Source organism: Limulus polyphemus, unplaced genomic scaffold (assembly GCF_000517525.1).
Source record: "Limulus polyphemus unplaced genomic scaffold, Limulus_polyphemus-2.1.2 Scaffold4415, whole genome shotgun sequence".
Lineage (NCBI taxonomy): Eukaryota > Metazoa > Arthropoda > Merostomata > Xiphosura > Limulidae > Limulus > Limulus polyphemus.
The window spans coordinates 59,601-81,169 of NW_013670025.1; the positions used below are offsets into that span (position 1 = coordinate 59,601).

General features: G+C 30.6%; 1 protein-coding gene across 4 annotated transcripts in view; it reads left to right on the forward strand.

The window, feature by feature from the left end:
- LOC106471112 (lysine-specific demethylase 4C-like) overlaps positions 1-19,725 on the forward strand; it is a 78,883-nt gene extending 59,158 nt beyond the window's left edge. For all 4 annotated transcript variants that reach the window (XM_022399731.1, XM_022399728.1, XM_022399729.1 and 1 more), the window contains 8 exons: positions 5,054-5,237; positions 9,215-9,288; positions 9,886-10,050; positions 12,018-12,212; positions 12,910-13,080; positions 14,038-14,157; positions 14,953-15,045; positions 16,582-19,725. In XM_022399731.1, coding sequence (XP_022255439.1) covers positions 5,054-5,237; positions 9,215-9,288; positions 9,886-10,050; positions 12,018-12,212; positions 12,910-13,080; positions 14,038-14,157; positions 14,953-15,045; positions 16,582-16,596 — 1,017 coding nt within the window. In that variant the 3' untranslated portion in view covers positions 16,597-19,725. The remainder of the gene's footprint in view (positions 1-5,053; positions 5,238-9,214; positions 9,289-9,885; positions 10,051-12,017; positions 12,213-12,909; positions 13,081-14,037; positions 14,158-14,952; positions 15,046-16,581) is intronic.
- Positions 19,726-21,569: the final 1,844 nt, after the last annotated feature.

Below are 21,569 nucleotides of genomic sequence, written 5' to 3' on the forward strand. Positions count from 1 at the left end.
AAAAGAAGAAAGAAAGTTATAACAAAAACATATAAAATTGCAAAACATTAAAAAAGGAAAAAACACGACCTAAACAAAAAAAAATAAAAAATAGCTAACGAAATATTTCAATTCAAACGCAGATCAATCGACACAGCTCAATTCCACCGCCAATTGCACTGAAAAATTTTTCCCTTTATGTGCATCTCTTCCATGTAATGTCTTGGTGATTTGAGGTGAGCACACATTATGATGCTGTGCCCTCCTCCTGCAGCCTGTGGTTGTTCAGTAAAGTTGAGGCAAGCACATGCTACTATACTATACTCTTTTTTATTCTGTGGCCAATATTTTTTCATTTTATTCGAGGTATACACACGCTGCATTAATCTCTATGGCCTTCTGATTGCTCTGCTCTTCTCTCACATCTGGTGTCGGTCCAACACAGTCTAACAGTAGAGTTGAAGTGAGCACACAAGGTACAGTCTGAACATGCCTTAACTACGATACACATTGGCTCTCCGACCTCTTGTGTGAAAGTACTTGGATGGCCATGTTCTTATTCCATTCACCCCTGTTACACATGGGGCTCAGTTTCACCTCCCCCCCCCCTTCTTCCTAGGTGAAGAGTATACCCTGGACAAGAAGAGATGCAGTCTCCCACAGTTGTGCCCCTGTGGAGCCCTTGCTATCGGGTGCTACACTTCATGGGCTTTCTTTGGGCATTATTGAAGGAGAGCTCATCCATGTAAAACTTTGCACTGATCTCTACACCACTTCAATGTGGGATTCTAGCTAAGGTGTGTGCGCAGGTATAGTATCGTCTCAGAAGTAAACATTTTCCTTAGCTGAAAATGTATTTCCAATGTATATTCAACTCTTCACACACATTCTCACCCATCCTCCTCATTTCTGGTGTTCTTTTGTATCCCTTGTCTTGTCAGAAAATGAATTTCTTGAGTGTAAATGCATAGGGAGAGTTATTACACATGGAGGTGTGTTGTCCCCATATTGGTGGAGGGAATTTGCTACAAAAATGACATCATTATGCAGTAGCACAATTCATGAGAAATCTCATGAGATTAGGTTGGGAGTTCACTGAAGGCTAGTGGCATGCAAGTCACTAAGGCTGATGCACAGGGAAAAGGTGAGTATCTATGGGAAATAAATTTCCAGATAAAGAAAATCTTAACATGTGATTGCAGTTGTCACAATTTCCAATTATAAGTGATAAACATAGTAAAAGCTGATGAAGGCTTAACAGTGATATAGGATTTCACCTTTAAAAATGGCACCATCATTACATTTATTATACTAGTAACATGATTCTTTTCAGCAGTATTCTTGGTTGAAATCAATTTATATGTAATATAGTTTTTTTTGTGTGTGTGTGTGTGTTTCAATAGGATAACATTAATATTTAATAAATAAAGATTTATGTCATTTGGATATTTTACCATTGCATAACATATACTTGACTGGCCTAACTAAGTTAAACTGATGTCTTGTCACAAAAAAAGAAAAAATCTGTAGCTTTCAATGTTTAAAGAAATTCCCTGATCTGTGATTTGTTTTGAAGTCTTTGAACTTCTCATTAGATTTTTTTTGTTTACCCCCTACAGGAGTTCCAGGTGGTTAGTATCACAAGTAACTAGAAGTACACCTCAAACCCCTTTTTTTGACTATACATTGACATAAGTTTATAATCTTTTCTATCCACTACTTTTTAGCCATTGGCTAAGTTATTTGTAAAGCTTACCTTTTGAGGTACAAAATGTTAAAATAGAATTATAATTCTTATTTAAGATTTGATATTCCAATAAGTAAAACCTAATGTAGAATATTTAAAAACTTTTGGTATCATGAAACAAGAGTTGCATTGTGCTATGCATTGGCTAATGTGTGGACCCACTTCTGGAAAATTTTGCAGTAAAACTTGGTTACAGTTTTATACTTTTACAAGCTTGTGTATTATATTTACTTCAACTTGATTTGTGGCTTGTTACTAGATTTTAAATATTTGGGCTTATTCAGTTCTGGATGTGTTTAAGTTATCAATATTTGTTTATTATTTTTAATCACATTGTGACAATATTTCTGTTTTAACATTTTTAACTTCGGGAAGAATTGTATGCCTCCTGCCTTTATCCATAGATCAATGTCAGGGTTAAAATTAAATACTACGAGTAAAATTGTTAACACATGTACCAACATAATATTTTTGGAAGGGATGTGTAGTGGAATATTTAAGAAGTAGACAAATATCAGTTCTACACTTGAACAATTCACTATTAGTTTTTAATCAGCTCTCTAGATGTTAACTGGGCTTGACATGAATTGCTGTCTGGTTCTGCTACATTTGAGGTCCAAACATGTCTAATGGGACAATTGATTACTTAATATAACAATACGGTTGTAACATTTACTAAATATTTCAGTTTGGGCAGTTATTTCACAAAACTAATGTCATCTTATTCCAGGACAAAGAAATAATTGTTGCCTTGAATGACATATCACTATATCTGATAATCTTTGTTCATCATGTTGTTTGCTCTCATACCAATAGCAAACAATAAATTCAACATTTTTCTTCTTGAAATCATTTATGACACAGTAATATACACATTTATAAAATGTTTGTACAGTGACAAATGATATATTAGTCACAACTTACCTAGTTGCAATAAGTACAAATGCTACAAAACAAAAGTTTATAATTTAATGTGAAAAAACTGAATAAGTATTCATTTTTTATGTTCATTTTGAGGCTTTTATATGTCTGTAAACCGTAAATGTATTTTTCAAAAGATGCTTCATTGTGATTGAATTATAAGTGAGAAATTAGCTTTACTTTAAGTAAAATGTATTGCTGCTTTACTATCAGGGCATACACAAAAAATATTGAATGGAAGTTCAAATTTCGTAAAAGATTTGTTACTTTGTGACTGTTCAGTACAGTGATAATAAATAAAAGCTTGAATGTTGTTTAACAGTTAATTTATATTCTGTTATTCCTGCCAGATAGTAAGACAATGTTTCACCTACTTTTGCATTGATACTATTCCATGAATATCTGCTAATGACTGTTGTTGTTTTTTTTCTCAACTACATGTATGTTTTTGACATATGCAAAGAATTTCATTGCATGAAATGGTAAATTTTAAAACCTACTATCCTTTTTAGTTATGCTTATTCCTTTAATAATTGTGTAACCTAACTGAATCTGCTGCTATCTACATCTTTGTGTCATTTCATCTTTTATTTTTATCTGGACAGCTTGTCATTTGGTTGGACAGATGAATTGAATTTTAATCTGTCCTTCAGAAAGGTGGATACCAAAGTGTGTATTTAGACCTGGTTATCATACAAAAGTGAATATAATTTGTAATATTTGATTGTTGCAAATATGCAACTTAGACAGTACTGTACCTGATGTAGAGAGAAACAGTTATAATTGGTTAGGTAAGTTCAAAGGTGTTTGATGAACACTTGATCTATTTAAAGTTATGATAAATTGTTAGATGTCACAAAACTAAGCTGTACCAGATCCTGAGGAATATGCTTCTGTCTGACTTGTATCTGTGGTTTGGAATTGATAGAGCTAGATGTGGCCTAGTGGTTAGCATGCCATGGTTTGTACCTCCTTGCTACAGAAACACACTCCATACTTTGGGGCAGTAGATGTGCTATGATGGTGATGGTCAGATCTCAATATTTGGTGAGACAAAAGTATCCCAAGAGTTGGTAATGGGTGCTGTTGACTAGGCCAAACTGAGAACATTGATCTCAGGCCTCACTTTATAAACCAGCAAAGATTCCTGAATGAAAGGCTAAGATCTTAAACAAATTGAATTGTCAGGTACATCACATTCACCTAGGGTGCGAGTATGTTAGACTTAAGTAAAGACCCAGCATTAATATGTTCTTTTATATGAGTTATTAACCTTCTTTTGGTGGAACCAATGTAGCTCTGCTGACAGTAGGGACAAGTGAATTTATACACAACAAAAGAAAATTACAGAGATGGAATTTGATCTTTAAATTTAAAAAAAGGAACTAACGTGACAATTAGGTTTTAAAAAGAAACACCTCAGCTGTATCTGCAAATATACTCTGCAGACGACATTCTTCAGCTGATTTTTAATAATCAAGGAATATTTACCCATCTAAGTTAAACTAATAACCATAATATTTTTAGATACATTGTAAACACACGATGTAAGTACATTAACTTGTTTAGATAACAACAAAGTAATCTGTCAACAAAATCATTTGAAAAGTCATTTTTACATAGAATTCTTTGACATTCTAAAGTTCTAAACTTCACATCTAAAACTGTCCATTCTTGTTGTTTATAACAGTGTATAAAAGGGAAATTTGTGGTTCTTCTGATTTTCAACAGTAAATTGATACTACTATGTTTACTATTTACTCATTGTAAATATCTGGAGACTTTATTAGAACTCTTAAAAACAGTAAAAGTGTCACAAACATACTCGAGATAGTAGATAGGTTTGAATTCCAATGGGCAGATGTTCTGTTGATTAAAATATTCTTGTCAAATGATATGTTTAAACTATGAATAAACTCAAACATTGTTTTTAGAAATCATAATTTTATGTGTAGAGCAAATTATTCTTGTCAAATAAACACTAGTAATTTTGTATGCTCATTGGCTGCTATGTAAAAAATGTTTATTTTTGCTTACAAATTTTATCTGTAAATTTGTTCTTTTTACTGATATCTAATATTTTTTTCTAAAAATTATTGCATATAAAATAAATGAGCAATTCTTATAAATTAATATCCTAAAATATGTAAAAAACAAATCTTAATACTGATTTCACTGAAAATTTATCATATTCTTTTGTTTGTTTTTAATTCTAAAATTTTATGCTAACACACATGTAGAATTGTGATTTTTTAAATCTTCTCAAATTTATGTGACTATATTTTGCAGAGTCCAATTTAGTGGGGAAGAGAGCCTAAATATGTTTATTGTTTATTTTCCCTGTGAATGTTCAGTTTGATTGTTTCATCTAAACAACTAATTCATCTTGTATCTGTATCTTGATAGATGGAGTCAGAAAGCCCTGAGAGACAGGAGAAGTTGAAAATACCCTCTGGTAGTCCAGTTTGGATGCCATTAGTATGTTTTGCAGAGTCTTCCACATCACAACTAAGAACTGACAGCAGTGCCTTGCTGACTGTAGATTCTCCTCTGTTAGTCTGTGCAGGTTGTAAAGTTTGTGTTCATGCAAGTAAGTGCTTTTTGTTTCGTTTTTATTTTTGATTTATTTATAATGCCAAATTTTATAAGAAGATCTCTCTTATAATTGTTGTATCTAAGATTGATCATACATTGTTACGTGATTGAAAATAGTCTTTTAACTCCATTTTGGTGAATCAACCTTTTCAGGACTGCCGTGTGCATTTCATGGATATGAAATTCCAAAAGTTAAATAAAGAAATATAATTATGAATTTATTTCACCAATTTTAACTCGAGAATATCTAAATATTATACAGTATTTAGTGTATTTCATGAAGAAAAATGGCAAATATTTACTGCTTTCATTTTTGAAAGCTATGAGGATTTTTTCTAGAATTTCTCAGCCCATCCCAAAGCTTAGGTTTATATTTAAAAAACTGTCATTCATTGTAAATGTAAAGATTGATGTCTCATTTTTCACATACTGTTCCTTCTCTTTAAGTGATTTTATTTCTACAATGGTCATATGACAGTATATAGTCTAATCACTCCCCCAGTGAAGTTTAATTTTCAAAATAGCTAGTTCATAATTTACACCCTGTCACTGCCAAATAAAAAAAAACAAGCAAAAAAGTTGTGTTCTATCCTTTGGGACTGCGAGTTAGTTATAATGGTGATGGTCAAATCCTAGTGAGTTGGCAGTAGATGAAGGTGGTGTTCACTAGTTGCCTTCCTTCTTGTCTATTGCTTCAAACTTAGAAGTGGCTAGTGCAGATAGTCTGTGTGTTGCTTCATATAAAATTCAGCAAGTAATAACAAAAAAATAATGAAAGTCTTAAGGCTAGAAATGATTGGATACATCTACAATATATAGTAAAGAAAGTAGTTTTAACAGTAATTTGTGGTTTATCATTATTTCAGCCATCCAAAGTTCCTGTAGGGTGAACAAAGGATTTGAATGAAAAGTCTTAAAACCTTGGGAAAAAATTAAAGAAACCTTTATTATTTCACCTGTGATAATGTTTTTTTGTGTTTTAAGTTATACCTTTGAAAGCTACAGTTTAGTTAGATATAGCTAGTTTGGTATGTGACAGCAGACTATTTGGATGACTCAGATGTTTTTGGTTATTCAGTATTTTGATGATTTTATTGTATTAAAGCAATTTAAGTAAAATACCTTATTATTTATTTAAAAAAAAACTGTGTTTGTTAGATATAAATTCGTCACAACAAAGGTAACAGTGAAATATTTAGTGTAATACCCAATGAAAAATGGCAAGAAATATTATACTTACATTTGTGCACAGATCTGAGGAGTCAGCCTGCAAACATTGCACTTGTTGATTTTTGTTTGTTGTTCTTTTAGAATTTTTCTATACATCCTAAAAAGAGAAGTTTATATTTGCTAAGAAACTAACATCCCTTGAGAATATAATTAGGCATGTCTGGTTCTTGCATGATTTTCCTTCTCTGTTTGATATTTTATTATTCCCACCCCTACTTTGATATTACAGTGTGTGGTCTCAGCCTTCAACTAGTGGCAGCATATGGCAAAGCCATGACATTTTATTATAAAATTCGGTACAACAGAAGAAAAAAAAAAACATTAAGAAACACTGAATTTTTTTTTTAATCTTTGAGTAACATCAGAGATTAAGATTTGAAAAAATAAAAAACTGCTGATAAATAACTAAGAATACTTAAAAATATAATACATCACATTGCTGCAATAAGCCAATGCAAATGTCAAAGTTTTATAAGTGTGTACTGTAGTTTTCAATATGTAAGCATGTGTGCACCTATCTATCTAGATATTTCTGAGTGATTTTATTAAGTGCTACCCTTCTTCACAGACAAACTATTGCTAAAAAGAATGATAATTCTTTGGCTAGTAGCTTTTATCATTAATTAGTTTAATTAGTGTGGGATTCAGAACCAGAACTAACATGCACTCTGTCAAAAGCATAGTTTGATATATTTTAGCTACTTTGTAGAGAGCAAATAGAAAAGATGAGTTAAGTTTTACATTATTTGAAGAATGAAGAATATCAATGTTTGAAAACAACTATTTTGCCAGCATAATACAATGAAAGTTTCACTTTTATTTGCTGGGAAGATGAATACCATACAGGTTGAACACGACAAAGCTGATTCCTGAGGTTTAACTTGAAAAATTCCTCTAATTTTAGAGTAAACCAAAAATATTTAATCAGTACAAAAACCTAATGTAAGTTTGTGTTTTATATCTTGTTGAAGGTGCTTTCCTTAAATCCCACAAATGCATTAAGTGTGTCTATGTGGAGGAATATCGTCAGGACATAACACCATGGGATGTGCCATAATGTTGTCTTGAATAATGCACTTGCAGTGTTTTTTATTTTTGTTCAAAAACTTTGTCCTAATTTGAAAATAGCTAAGAGCAAAGTTTAAATACATTTGGACAGAATGGGTTATAGACTGTTTCACATCATTGTAAAATAAATAAAGTGGTATGAGCAGTAATTTGTTTCAGTAGAAAAATTACTAGAGCTCTTGAGATGAACAAAGGAATTCTCAAGGTGAAATTTAAAGGACTTGGGACAAACTAAAGGCTTGGATTCTTTTTTCATAGTTTCTTTAGACATTATTTTCATTCCTGAAAATATTTTAATGTTAAGTGATACCTTTTGAAAGCTAAAGAAATTTTATTCTGTAACAATATGTCGGGTAAGCTCAGTAAAGTGTAGAAAGTGCAGTAGGTAATGGTAAAATATTATGATGACTCAAACTGATTTTTGTTAAATATTATTAATTTGATCATATTTAAACAACATTGATAGATAAAAGAACTTAATATTGTTTGCAAAAATATTGTTAGTCAGCTTGATAAAGGTAAGTGTGAAGCCAATCTGAAAGGTCATATCATAGGTTACTGATAAATCTTTGTCAGTTTTTCATGACTTATAGCCAGAGATGGTGACTTGTGCAATCGGCAAAATGAAGTATTGAAAGAAGTATTTAAATGAAAATGAATCAAGTTTGAATTGGCTGTATATACCAAATGGAACGTTTTGATCAACAATAAAACAAACTGAAAATCTAAGATGAAAGGAAGTGTTTTTGTCTCACAGCAAAATTTTGGAAGTTTCAGAATTTAATGTTTTTTTTTAAACAAAAACCTACCCCAGTCCAGAAGGAATAATGAATACCAAACAAGTTGAAACTAAATGCATATATGAAATGGAAATTTTAACAATAAAAGAAATTGAAATTCTAAGATGAAACTGTTTTTAATGTACATTAGAACATTTGTACTATATTAAAAATCACTGGAAGACTGTTGATGATCAGTTAAGTTGCACATTCAATTTATTGAGAGATAATAATTCATTTGGTATTTACAAGTGAAAGAATTAAAACATACAAAAAACTTGTATACTAATATTTGAATTTTTAAATTTGTTTATTATACAGAATTAAATTTTTTAAATAGTAATAACTACATTATCCATTATCTGTGCTGTATAAGTTTATATGCATTTGTTTATAGTAATTTACAGTATTAAAGTTAATATATGCCATATGTATTTTAGTTATTTTAGTATCAGATAGATTAATATCTAACAATAAATTCTTTAAATAGTAATAACTACATTGGCCAAATGTGGTGGGCGTGGTACATGAAGCTTTACACATGACAGCTCTGCTTTGGCACCTAGTAATTTACTAACCAGACCCACCATTTTCAGATCTTCATGTATTAAGAGCTGAAAAACACAGCATAAAGTGAGGATACCCAACTGATGACTTAAGGCAGAGTGGTTACAGAGTGTTTATGTTGTCTTTTACTCATAATTAAAACTAATTATTATTAATTGTTGTTGTAGTTTCAAACAACTCTTCTGGGTAGGAATTTTTATCTAAATATACATATTTCTCTGTACAGCTGTGTAATTGTACTTAATATGTAATCAATTAATTGCAGCAGCTGTAATCATAAGTACTCCCTCCGTGTATGCTAATATTTACTTTGTGATCTGTTTTTTAGCTTGTTATGGGGTTATGTCTATACCCAGCGGACTGTGGAAGTGTCGATGTTGTGAAAAACAGAATTTAGATGTGGTGAGTCACATGTACAATACTACATAGCTGTACAGTAAAGAAGATTTTGTCATAGTTCTCTGTAAATGCATTCGAACTAAGTATAGGAGAAATTTTGTATATATAATGTAAAGTGTGCTGACTTACACTGAACCTCACAAGCATCAGTTGCATGCCTATAATATACTGTTTAGTACAGCTAATTCCATGTAGAAGATCAGAGCACACTACTTCTCTATAACAAAAGCATGAAATAGAAGTATATAAACAGTATGATTTCTGTATGACTTTTTGGATTGTTAAAATGCATTCATAATGTGGGGAAAGATAATGTACTGATTGATGTATAATTAATGATTATAAGGAGCTGGGCTGAAATGCACCAATGTTAGTAAAAGCTAAAACTTAGTGCAAAAACTGTTGGTACATAATGCACACATGCTAGTGATTACATGATTAAGAATATGGAAATCTTACTTCTTATATTTTACAGCTTGCACTTAACCATCATGTTGATGATTCTGCATTGTTGAAAATTCTAGCTTCAGTTGTAAGTGTTTTGATTTACATTTTATTTTGTCAGTTTGTGAGATTTTTCTTCATTGTTTACTTCTACAGGAGTGTTGTCTGTGCAGTTTGCGTGGTGGAGCACTCAAGCCTACTACAGATGGAAGGTGGGCTCATGTAATATGTACTCTTCTGATTCCAGAAGTTGTCTTTCAGGATATCTGTACAAAAGAACCAATTGATGTCACAAAAATCACACAAGAACGTGCAAAACTGGTGAGTATTTTTCAGTACACTGTACTTGTATTTGTTTCAAGCCACAATTGAGATTTTAATGGGTGATTTTGTGTTCTCTTGTTACTTATTCCTTATTGTGTTTGAAAATTGGTAAGGTAAAGTTCAGCAAGTTTCATCACTTGCTGATCTCAAAAAATATAATAAACCAATCAAATGTGAGAGTGGCAAGTAAATATATTAGAATTATAAAAACTAAAGTATTAACCAGATGTTCCATTTATATAGAATTCTTCATTACATGTGCAGGAAATTTTATTAAAATGCAAACAAAACAACAGCATTGCATTTATGAAATGCAGATGTAACAACAACTACTGGTTCAAATTACTAAGTGTTTTTTATGTAATGTAATATGAAAAATGTTCCACAGCTCCAAATATCCTTTTCAAAAAATAAATAAATGTCCCAGGTGTGTGTGTGTACAACAGTAATAGAAGTTCAATACTAAGGGATTAATTGGCCTCTTATTAGGTTAAGCCCTACAGTTGAGAATTTTACATTGTTTTCACCACAATAAAACTATAATGTTATCTGATTACACTTTGGGTTTTCTTATTATTACTTATTCTTTATTGGGTTTCGTAGTTTGTAAGGTAAAAATGATAATAATTAAACCTTCATATTACAGAATATGTTATTTTAACTTTGACTTTCATTTATACTACATTTATACTATATGGTCGATATTGATTAATCCAAAATACTGTATTATTATTGTGGAAGTTTCTCTTTCATGTCAGAAAGACTGAAAGTTTTGTTAGTGTTACAGAGCTAAATTTTAAAAAGTTAATTGGTATCATACCATCATCATAAAAATATAACATTACAGCACCTAGCATAGAGAAGTTAAACACTGTCATTAATGCTATAATACTATAGAACATGGTAGTTAAGGTGCTCAACTCTCAGTCAGTTGAAGCCCATCACAGAACAAGCTTGCCCTTTTAGATGTTTCAGGTGTTATACTGTGATTGTCAATTCCACAATCCACTGTTAAAGAGTAGCCAAAGAGTTAATTGGTTGCCTTCCCTGTGGTTGGCAGTTCAAAATTAGGGACAGTTGCAGATAGCCTTTGCAGCTTTGCCATAAACAATCTGTCTGTCTAGTTTTAGTTTTATTCATTACCTAACTGACTTAAAACATCATAAAATAATTGTAATTATCAAAAATTTATTTTACAAAATCAAATTCTATTATTCTAATGTTTACATTGTTTGAACTTAGATGTAGGCTACTTGAAGAATATTCAGAGTACCAGGTTTTTACTTTGGCTAAGTACATATTTTCCTAATGAGTAAAATGAATGAAGATTATTTATATCCTTTGGTTGGTTATAAAGCATTTTTCCAACTTTTAGTTATAGATACAACACTTAAGGATCCATAAACACACTTCTGAACATGTAAAACAATATAGAATTGTCTGGAAGAATGTTCACAGTACTGTTGCAAATGGTGACTGATAAGTGAATACATCTTTCATATACTTCTTATTTGGGTGTTAAGCAGTAGTCACTGTAGGTGATGTTAACTTAGTTATTCTGAATTAATGTTAAATCTAAAACTAACTATTTTGATACAATATGTAAAAAATAGGTGAAAATGCAGAATTTTGGGAGACAATTCAATAAAAAATTTTTTTAAAGGCTATCATGACATTGGTCTTATTTTAAAATAAAATTTCCTTTGAAAAATTATTTCATTTTTGTAGTATTTCAATTGATATTTTAGTATTTAATAACTTTTTTTCCCATCTCAATCCTTATGGTAGATTTTGTCTAATGTTTAGTATATATTTTTTATTAATTAAAGTGTTTTAGAATGATTACCAAGTTAAATTTGGAATTACCTTTAATTTCTCTCTTTTTTTTTCTAATTATTTATCATAATTCTTAATGATGGTTGTATAATACAACCTTTGTATTTTTCCTTTTGTTGGACTTGCAGATATGCACATATTGTAAAAATATCAGTGGCTCGTACGAACACAAGAGTGGAGTTTGTATTCAGTGCTCATCAGGAAAATGTACCAGTGCTTTCCATGTGACTTGTGCTCATGCAGCAGGTGTCACTTTTGAAACATGCGACTTTCCAGTAAACATTTATATCACTTGCACTCGTCACATACGTAAAAGGAAGAAGGTGAGGAGCTTAAAAAAACTTTAGTATTAAAACATTGTCAGTTTCATAGAGTGTGTAAGTATTTCTTCATATGGATGTTGGTTATGAACCAGATTTGATAAATTTGATGATCTATTTTACTGTATAGAAATATTAAGAGGAATGCTTATTCATTCAATAGATCTGCTACATATACAGCATTCATATTATGACAGTATATAATAAGTATTTGTTACAGGTGTAAACATTCAAGATGTTTAAGTTTTGTTATAAATAGTTTGATTTATTAAACTGTTGTTTATGCAGATTCTAAAACGTTTGTAACTTTATTTATTACATAAAGTATGTAATTCAGATAATTTTATTGTAAAGTCATAATCTAAGAAAGGAAAAACAAAGTGGTAGTTTTTGTGATCTTATTACAGGTGTAAAAGCTAAGATGTTTATGTTTTGACTGGATGACTGTAGTAGGCATGGTGGGGGAAAATAAGTTCTTTAAATAATCTTTATATCTGATAACCATGACATAATAGATCGCATGCTATTACATAAGCATATGCATTTTTATTCTTTAAAGAGCTATGTTGATCTGTGATGGCTAGAGCAAAACTTTGAAATCATAAATTGGTCATCAGTAAAATGTGTGAATTTGTATTTTTTGGCATTGGCGATTTTAGTTGCATTCATTTTTGTAACTTTAACCTTTTACAACTTTCAGCCAACAAAAAGAAAGTTACCGGAAGTGGTGGTTGGTACCAAAGTAATTGCAAAACACAAGAATGGCAAATATTATCCCAGTGAAGTTGTCGATATTTCCACTCAGTTGTTGTTTTCTGTGGACTTTGAAGATGGTTCATTTAGTGATAGCGTGTGCTCCACGGACATTATAGTGAGTAAACTGATGTTTTTCGTTGCATAACTCTTAATATATACATTTAATAATTTTGGAGTTCAGTATCACTACATAATTATTTAAAGAAATACAAATAGTTGATAACAAATAAATCAATGATTTCTCTTATTAATATTTTACTGGATGTCTATAAAAGGCTCTATTATGCAAAATTATTAGAAAATTAAACTGTTCATAAGATACATCATTTTTAAAAATAAAAAACGAGTTTTTGTACAAACTACATTTAAGGACCTGAATATTGAATGGGTTTACGCTGACATTTTCAAGTTATGTTTTAAAGAGTTACATCATAGAAATATTTGTTAGTCTGGTTAAAATAAATTTAGAAGTGACAAACGACAAAATTCCCATAACAGAAATTAAAATGTCCTTTAGAAAATAAGAATACTGTGATCCATCAGGACTTCAGATGAACCGTTTTTGGCAACTGACAGAAGTGCTAGCCATACTGGCAAACTTGAATTGTGTGTTATTAGAAGTTAGCTAGTAGGTTGATGTGAATTTCCATAGTGTCACATTTGTAATTTCATAGCTTTTAATATATCATCAAATCTTAAATCTGTGTAAGATGCAAAATATATATAATTAAAAACCTGAAACTGCTTAAATGTGGTGTTTATACTTCTTATTTTAAACTTGGACAATGCAAGAAGCTAAAATACCTTGCAAAGGCTTGATGATCAGTTATGGAAATATAGTTTTCTTCCATAAATGTTTTACTTACAGCCAAGTTTTCTTTCTTATTTTTTTTGTTTACACAATTGACCTGAATATTTATAATCATGCATGGGTTATCAACTGACAAAAAATGTCAGTGCCTATTTATTTTGATGGTCACTGGTTAAACGATAGAATCCTGCTGCATGTGGAAATGACATAAATGTTAAAAGAAACTTCAGCATTTACTGATCTAATAATTTTTCATGCTAGAACCGAGACTGTGAAAATGATGGACCACCAGCCATCAATGAACATGTCAAAGTACATTGGAAGGATGGAGAGATTTATAATGCTACTTTCAAGGGATCCACCTCTCATATCATTTACACAGTGAGTACGGTACAAAAATTCAGTGGATTGTGATACTAATATATGTAAATACTGTTGAATAAATAATTCAAACATCATTGTGATTGTTAGTTATTCTCTCTGCCATACAATAAGAGTCAGTGAACATGTCATCGTGTTTTGGAGACATACATTCAAAATTTTATTAAACTACTATTTTATAAATGTATGTCCATAAATTTGGAATCAAACTGTAGTTTGTAATTCAAATTTTAGTATTATACATTATTTAATTTCTTAGTTCAAAAGTAAATTGAAAAAAAAAAAGCTAAATGTTGGTTAAATGTTTGATTTTGTTTTGTATGTCACATGGTATGTTGTCTTCTGCATTTGCTAAGATTGTATTGTGGGAGTCATAAAGTGTAAAGTCTATAGTTTTAACGAATTAGAAACTCAAATTACCAATATTGACGAGCTATAGTATAAAATAAGAACCTCCTACCTTTTCTATTTGTTGAGATATCATCATATTTGACAAATCCACCACATTGGCTCTTCCCACCTCTTCCTCTGTAGAAAATACTTATTTACCTATGCCCACATCTATGAGAATGATGATGAAATCCCACTATTTGGTTAGACAAGAGTAACCTAAGAGTTGGCAATGGTAATATTGACTGTTTTTCCCTGTAGTTTGTTAGTTCAAAATAATTGACAGCTTTGTGTAGCTTTGAACGAAAATTGTACAAAACATTATTTATTTTGTGTGTGTATGCAGCTGTTTATTTTATACAATTGGTGTGACTATATTTTTTATGTTAACTTTGCATCATTCAGGTGGAATTTGAGAATGGCTCAGAAAACAGATTAAAGAGAGAAGCTTTTTACACTGAAGAAGAGGAATTTCCAAAGTCATTGAAGCCTAAGTTGGTATGTATTCTTCTGCTAATTGAAGTGTTTACTGATGGTGATGAAGGCTAAAAAGGAGGAGGGTTGTTATATCATTACCTTCAATTATTAAATGAAAGCACCCTAATTTAGAAATTCCTTTCAAGCCATTTTTATTCATGTAACTAAGGTATGTATAAACGTATAAACATATTTGTATTTTTAGTACAGTAATTAGGTAATATACTTAGTTTAGAGTAGTTCACCCATACCATGACCATTATGGGATTTAGTATGGGTTTTCTGAAAAGAAAGGTGAAATTTTAATTTCTCTCTACCCTATAAAAATGGATTGCATATATTGTACATGGTGAATGGTACCACCTATACTAGAAGGCTATACTAGCTGTATGGACCCGACATAAATAGCATGTGATTGCTGAGTGTTATGTTTGATGCAGTGCTTTAGCTTATGAACTTTTATTTCACTGAAGTTTTGTTAGGGTAAGATGAGAAGTTTCTAATTTTTACATTTTTAGTTACTTTTGTTAAAAAAAATATAAAATATATACATAAAATCAAGGATTTTTAGTAAGTCGTCTGTACTCAAGGTCATTTGTAGTCAGCTCAAATTTGAGAGTTCTTCCATAAGCCTCATTGATTCTTACAAACTTGGGTGACTAAAAATAATTCATTTAGCTTTCAAATATGCATTCTGCAACACAAGAAATATATCAGCCACTAGAATAGAATGTCTCAAAACTACTGTAATTTGTCCAGATTTCTAAGTAAACTACAAATAGGTTGAAAAGAAAACTTGCATTCAGAGCAGCAAAATATGATCACCACAAATCCAAGCAATTCTACTGATCAATGGTTTATAGCATATAAACCTAAACCCTTGTAATAAAGTTTATGTAGAGTAGAATTTGCTCTTTCTAATAATTACAAACATATCCATCAGCCTTGTAAAGTAGATTAGCAAACAATCTTGAAAGTCAGAGAAAGAAGGACGTGACTTCTCTGGTGACTTTGAAAAATTTATATCTCAGCAAATCAAGAGCTAGAGAGTTGATATTTTAGATTTTTGCTTATAATTATATATAATTTATGTCTCTAATTGTTTGGAAATTGCAGCAGCACATTATAATTTATGTTTCTAATTGTTTGGAAATTGCAGCAGCTTATTATAATTTATGTTTCTAATTGTTTGGAAATTGCAGCAGCTTATTATAATTTATGTTTCTAATTGTTTGGAAATTGCAGCAGCCTATTTTTGATGTTAGAAAATTCTAAAGTAGAGAAGTCATAGCTGAGATGTGTCACATCACACAGAAAAATGAAGATTGAGAATTTATAGCTATTCTTTTGGAAATTAATAAGCTGAAACTTAAATAAACTAAATGTTTGAATTATAAGCTATGTTTTGATGCTGAATTTATTCATATACATTGATAATATCTTTGTTTAATTAAATTGTGAATGTAACACCATGACTTTTTAATGATGCGCAGATGTGAAGGGTTAAAAAGAACATTATTAAAAGTTATACTTTATAATTGATGTTTATCATTTTAGTCTTTGGCTACATAGTCTCAACAGAACTTGTTTCAAAAAGGAGATGTCAGTGTGAAACATTCTCAAATTGCCGGGTACACATCAGAAGATGATCTGCCACTTTGATTTCATCTGTATGTCAAGACATTCATCAGACCTGAAAAAATCCACGTATCTCTGTTAATGCAAGGATGAAGCTTAGTAATTAGTTTTTGCATGAATGAAAAATGTGGTCAGAAAAGATTGGCCATTGTATGTTAAACTTACCTCCTCTTCTCACTGCCGTGCTTTGGAATACAATTTGTTTTACACTTTTAAAACTGCAGGAAACTTCATTAAACCACAGGTAGACTTGTATCAATATTCCTAGGGATGGTTATTGAAACAATCTCTCACAGGTAGTTTTTGCAGTCATTGTTCAGAAGAACCATCATAACCAACCATTGAATGCATTAGCACTTTTAAGAAGTATGGTATTTTTGCCTAGAGTAATTTGTTTTACCACAGATTGAAATAACATGCAGAAAAAAAGTATGAAGTAGTTCATCTTTGTCAATTTTTTGTATTTATTTTGGAGAACTGTTAAAAGCATCTGTATATTTGTTCATGTTTTGTATATTAAGTTAGAGAATTCAGCCCATAAACATACTGCCGTGATAATTCTCTTGTGCTTAAAGTTTTAATCTCCATTCAACAAATTGTCTCATAACAGATTAGTCATATTCACATTTTATAAATTCAATTCATATTAAAACTAGAAAAAAATGTACAAATTAATAGATATGTGTTTATGTTTAACACTAATTTTGTATTATTCACACACTTTTGTCACTCTCCTACTTGAAATATGTCTTATATATATATATTAACTTTTAATATTTTTTTTATATTCTTTGCTACTTGTACTAACCAGATTTTATGAAAATTATCCATTCTAAAATTCTATATTTTCTCTGAGGGATTTGATTTAGTCAGTAAGAAGGTTTTTGTGACATTATAAATAAAAAGCATTGTCAGCTCTTCTGAAATACAGCATTTTTAACAATGATATGGTTTTCAAGTGTCATCAGGTGTATGGAAATTTTTTGGTTTTTGCATACATCGTAATTTTTTGCTGAAGTGGTTAGGATATTGTTACAGCTTGCAACAGTTTAAATGGAAGTTGGACTTTGTCACTATTTTATTGCAAGAATTTTAAACCATTAAGAAGATCTGTTCAGCACTGCTTTTAAAATAGGTGTTACCTTATTCTAGTATTGTCATTACTGTGGACTCCATAATAAAGGAGTGATTTCTTGCACATGGTAAGAGTTTGTGAAGAATGATGAAACTAAATAAATCTATAAGAAATTCTTTAAAATGTTTTAGTAAACCTCAAAAGTAATAAATGTTTGAAAATTGTAAATTTGAATTGGTTTAGTTACAGAATTGAGGTTGTGGGAAAGATTTTTTTTTGTTTCTTGTTTTTGTTGATTATGTATGTGAAATTGTATTTCTTTCCTTTCTGGATTTATAATTGCTCAAAACTAATAAGTGTGAAATTGCTGTTGTAATGTAGAATTAGAGAACTCGAAACTTATCAAGACAGAGTGAAAAGTTACAAATTCAGTATTTATAGAGCATTCAATAAAACAATACATAGTTTGTCCAATAAAAAAACAAAACTATACATATTTTATTTGATACTTGAGGGAGGTTTAAAGTTTCTTAGTAGTGAAAAATTGTGGTTCCTGAGATTAACATTTTGTATGTTGATTGGTGTAAGCTATGTAATGGTTTTGGTTAATCAGTTAAAGTCCACACAGTTACTGCCAGCATGTTGTATTAGATTATACACTTATGTGGTTGCTGAACTCTTTAGATAATTGAGAGCTATGTAGCTGTGGTTTTGTAATTAATGAAATAATTGTCCTCATCGATGCTTTGCTAGTAAAATGAACTTATTTCATTCAGATCATTTGAAGCACCAGGAGAAAACCAAATTATAAGTGCTCTACTTTTATTCTTGATAACCCAGATTTGAATTTACCACACCCAAAGTTAAAGTTAATTTGGAAAATTAAGAGATGTGAAATTCATTTCAGTAGTACAATGTGTCAGCCTATTTGAGGAACAAAATTACAGAAATGTATGAGTACTTATTAAAAATAAGGTGTAAAGACTGAGTTGAAGATTCACTTCCAATTATATTTAATTTTGGATAATATGAAGTAGCATTATATAGTAATTGTGTGAGTGATTGTTGATAACCTTGATTGTACAGAAGATATACCATATATTTCCCTGTGAATACTGATATTAGAAGGGGGAAAAAACTAAGTAACGTGTGTATGTATACAGTTCACTGTTGTTAAATTAAATCAGTGGATTTAAAGAAGGATAATTTGCTTTATTTTTTTCTTGTATAAAATTGTGTTCTTTACAGAAATGCATTGGTTTGATTTGAAATATTTATGTTTACTGAATTTTGTAATCTTTATACACAGAAAAACATTGTAAACAAATATGTTGAACACTGGTGAAACTTGTTGTAATGCAATATATATATGTACTTATTTTTAATTCTGCATTTTTCTGCTTAACATAAATATGTTATAGATATGACTAACTAAATGTAGTGAATTTAACCTAATTTAAGGCATTTCAATCCTCTGTAAAGACATTGCAAGGCAGAGTGTGTCCTGCGATTGTTTTTATGTTTTGATTTTCTAAGAGTTTGCCTGTCTTGTAATTTTATTTTGGATAGGACTAATTTTGAAGATCAAACACTTCTATGCATACTATTTTTCATTATTTTGAAAGGGCATGCCATTTATTACAACTTCTACTATTTTTCTTTATTATAAAGTGGTATGTCATTTATTATTAAGATTCTTTTTTTTTTTTGATAAAGCTATTGTTGATTTTTTTTATTTGAACCAGGTTGTTTATTGTATTTTGATGCAACTTAAATTTTTTTCCCCAATGCTGAACAATAACATTATAATTGTATACTTGTTTTATGTTCATTTCCAGTTACCTTGGTATGGTTTTTCACTATGGACAGTTTTAGTTAGCACTTAGAAGTAGTAATCTAGCTGATCTCATCAATTTTTCATAGTATTTAAAGGTATCGTAAACTAAATTTGTGTATTCATTTCCATGCTAATAAACTTGTTACTTGCATATGAACAGAAGTGGTGTTTGTGTTGTGGGCAATAAGTAGTAAAGAGAAGTTACTGTTTAAGAAATATTCACAATAATTTTCTTCTGGTTAGTATGAACTGGTTTGAATCCTAACAAAGAAGAGTCTTTTATGACAAGCAATCAGAGGCATAGCATATTGCATTGATGAAATTTCAACTACTGTAGATGGTAACCAAGCCATAACGTATTGACTCAACTAATTGGATTACCCTCTACAGGGCCATAATGTATTGATTCAACTTGTTGTTGGAATAGTCAATAACACTGATGTAATTATTGCAAGAATAATGGTAGTCTTATTGACTGTTTTGACAATGCTTTGAAGTGATACGTTATGACCATGTTTAATACCAATCTACAGTGCTGTGAATTATTGATCCAATGTAGTTGACAACTTCTATTACAGAGTGTTCTGTGAAACTTAAGAGAAGTCTATACAAGTGTGCTAAATTTCATGCTGATACTGGCAATAATGGTGACGTGGAAACTGAATGAAAACAAACTAGACTTTTATTTTTAATTATTTACTACTGGTTAATTAGTAAACATTTTAAGACTGAAATGTAGTATTTATGTAGGAAAGAGATTAAACTTTCAATTTAAGCTAAATTTAAAAAATGTGATTTTTGAAATATTTTGGGTGCTCTTTAAGGGTCAGTGCTGCCTTAACAATAAACAGACATATTAAAAAAGAAATAATAAAGTTAATTAGCTTTTCCCACAAGCTTTTGAAAAGTTTTATTTTAATTTTTTTGTATGCATATACTATAATTTCTCTACCAGACATATACACTTGTCTCAATCCATTTTAGGATTAGAGCCTCTCCTAAATTGGCCCCCAAACTTTTCACCCTTGAATAATCATGACTTTATTCATGTATATAGTATTTGTGTTTTTTTTTGTTTTTTTTTAGGTCTCCACTCTAATAATTCTTGTCTATTAGCAGTCTTCGTTTCTAACTAGTAGTAGTAATATATTTTACTTTAATTTGCTTTTTAAGCTAAGTATTTTATCGTTGCTTAGACTATAGTGGAAAAGTATCATGGGAGGCATGTCAAGCTCTGTTCAAAATAATTTCCAAGAAGAATGAATGGAATAGTTAAAACCAAACTCTTCATCTTCCTGTCCCTTCTGAGAGCAGTAACAACTATTAAGCACTGACGGCTAACTTATTGAACAGGTCTAGACTGGTTTACCAGAAGGAAGATTCCAAAGTAACGTTTATAAGCAGAGTAGTGAAAAAGTATAAAACCATAGATGAATGTGCAGAAGATGTGTAAAGAGTTGCTCAGTTTGGGACATAATAGAACAAAACCTTCCAGCGTGTCCCATGGGAGCAATGGTTGGAAGTACTTTTGTGGATCTAAAAAATGATGTCCTCATTAGGGCCCACAAACAAAACAACTATGAAATCCAAATCAATTCTGTATCGAGCACTGAAAAATGTAAAATTGTACAAGAAATACTTCCAAATTAAAGAAATCAGAAGCAGTCACATTTGAGACAAAATGTAGGAAGCCTGATGTCAAATCTTTGCATGAAGAGAACTTCAGCTTCACTCACAGAAACTGATCAATGGCATATATTACATGAATACCATGTGGACATTATGGTTTAGGCTGAACTGGTAAAATATCTCATAAGATTGATACTAGAGAGGCAACCAAAAACATGACAATTGGCCAGACAGCTTCTTTTGGAAAAAAGAGACTGATGCACTTATAGAAATAGAAGCTGTTGTATTTGTGAAGTAGAAGGATGAATTTACAATATTTTTTATGGCCTAACAGAAGGTAATCAGGAAGTTGAAACGTTAGCAAGG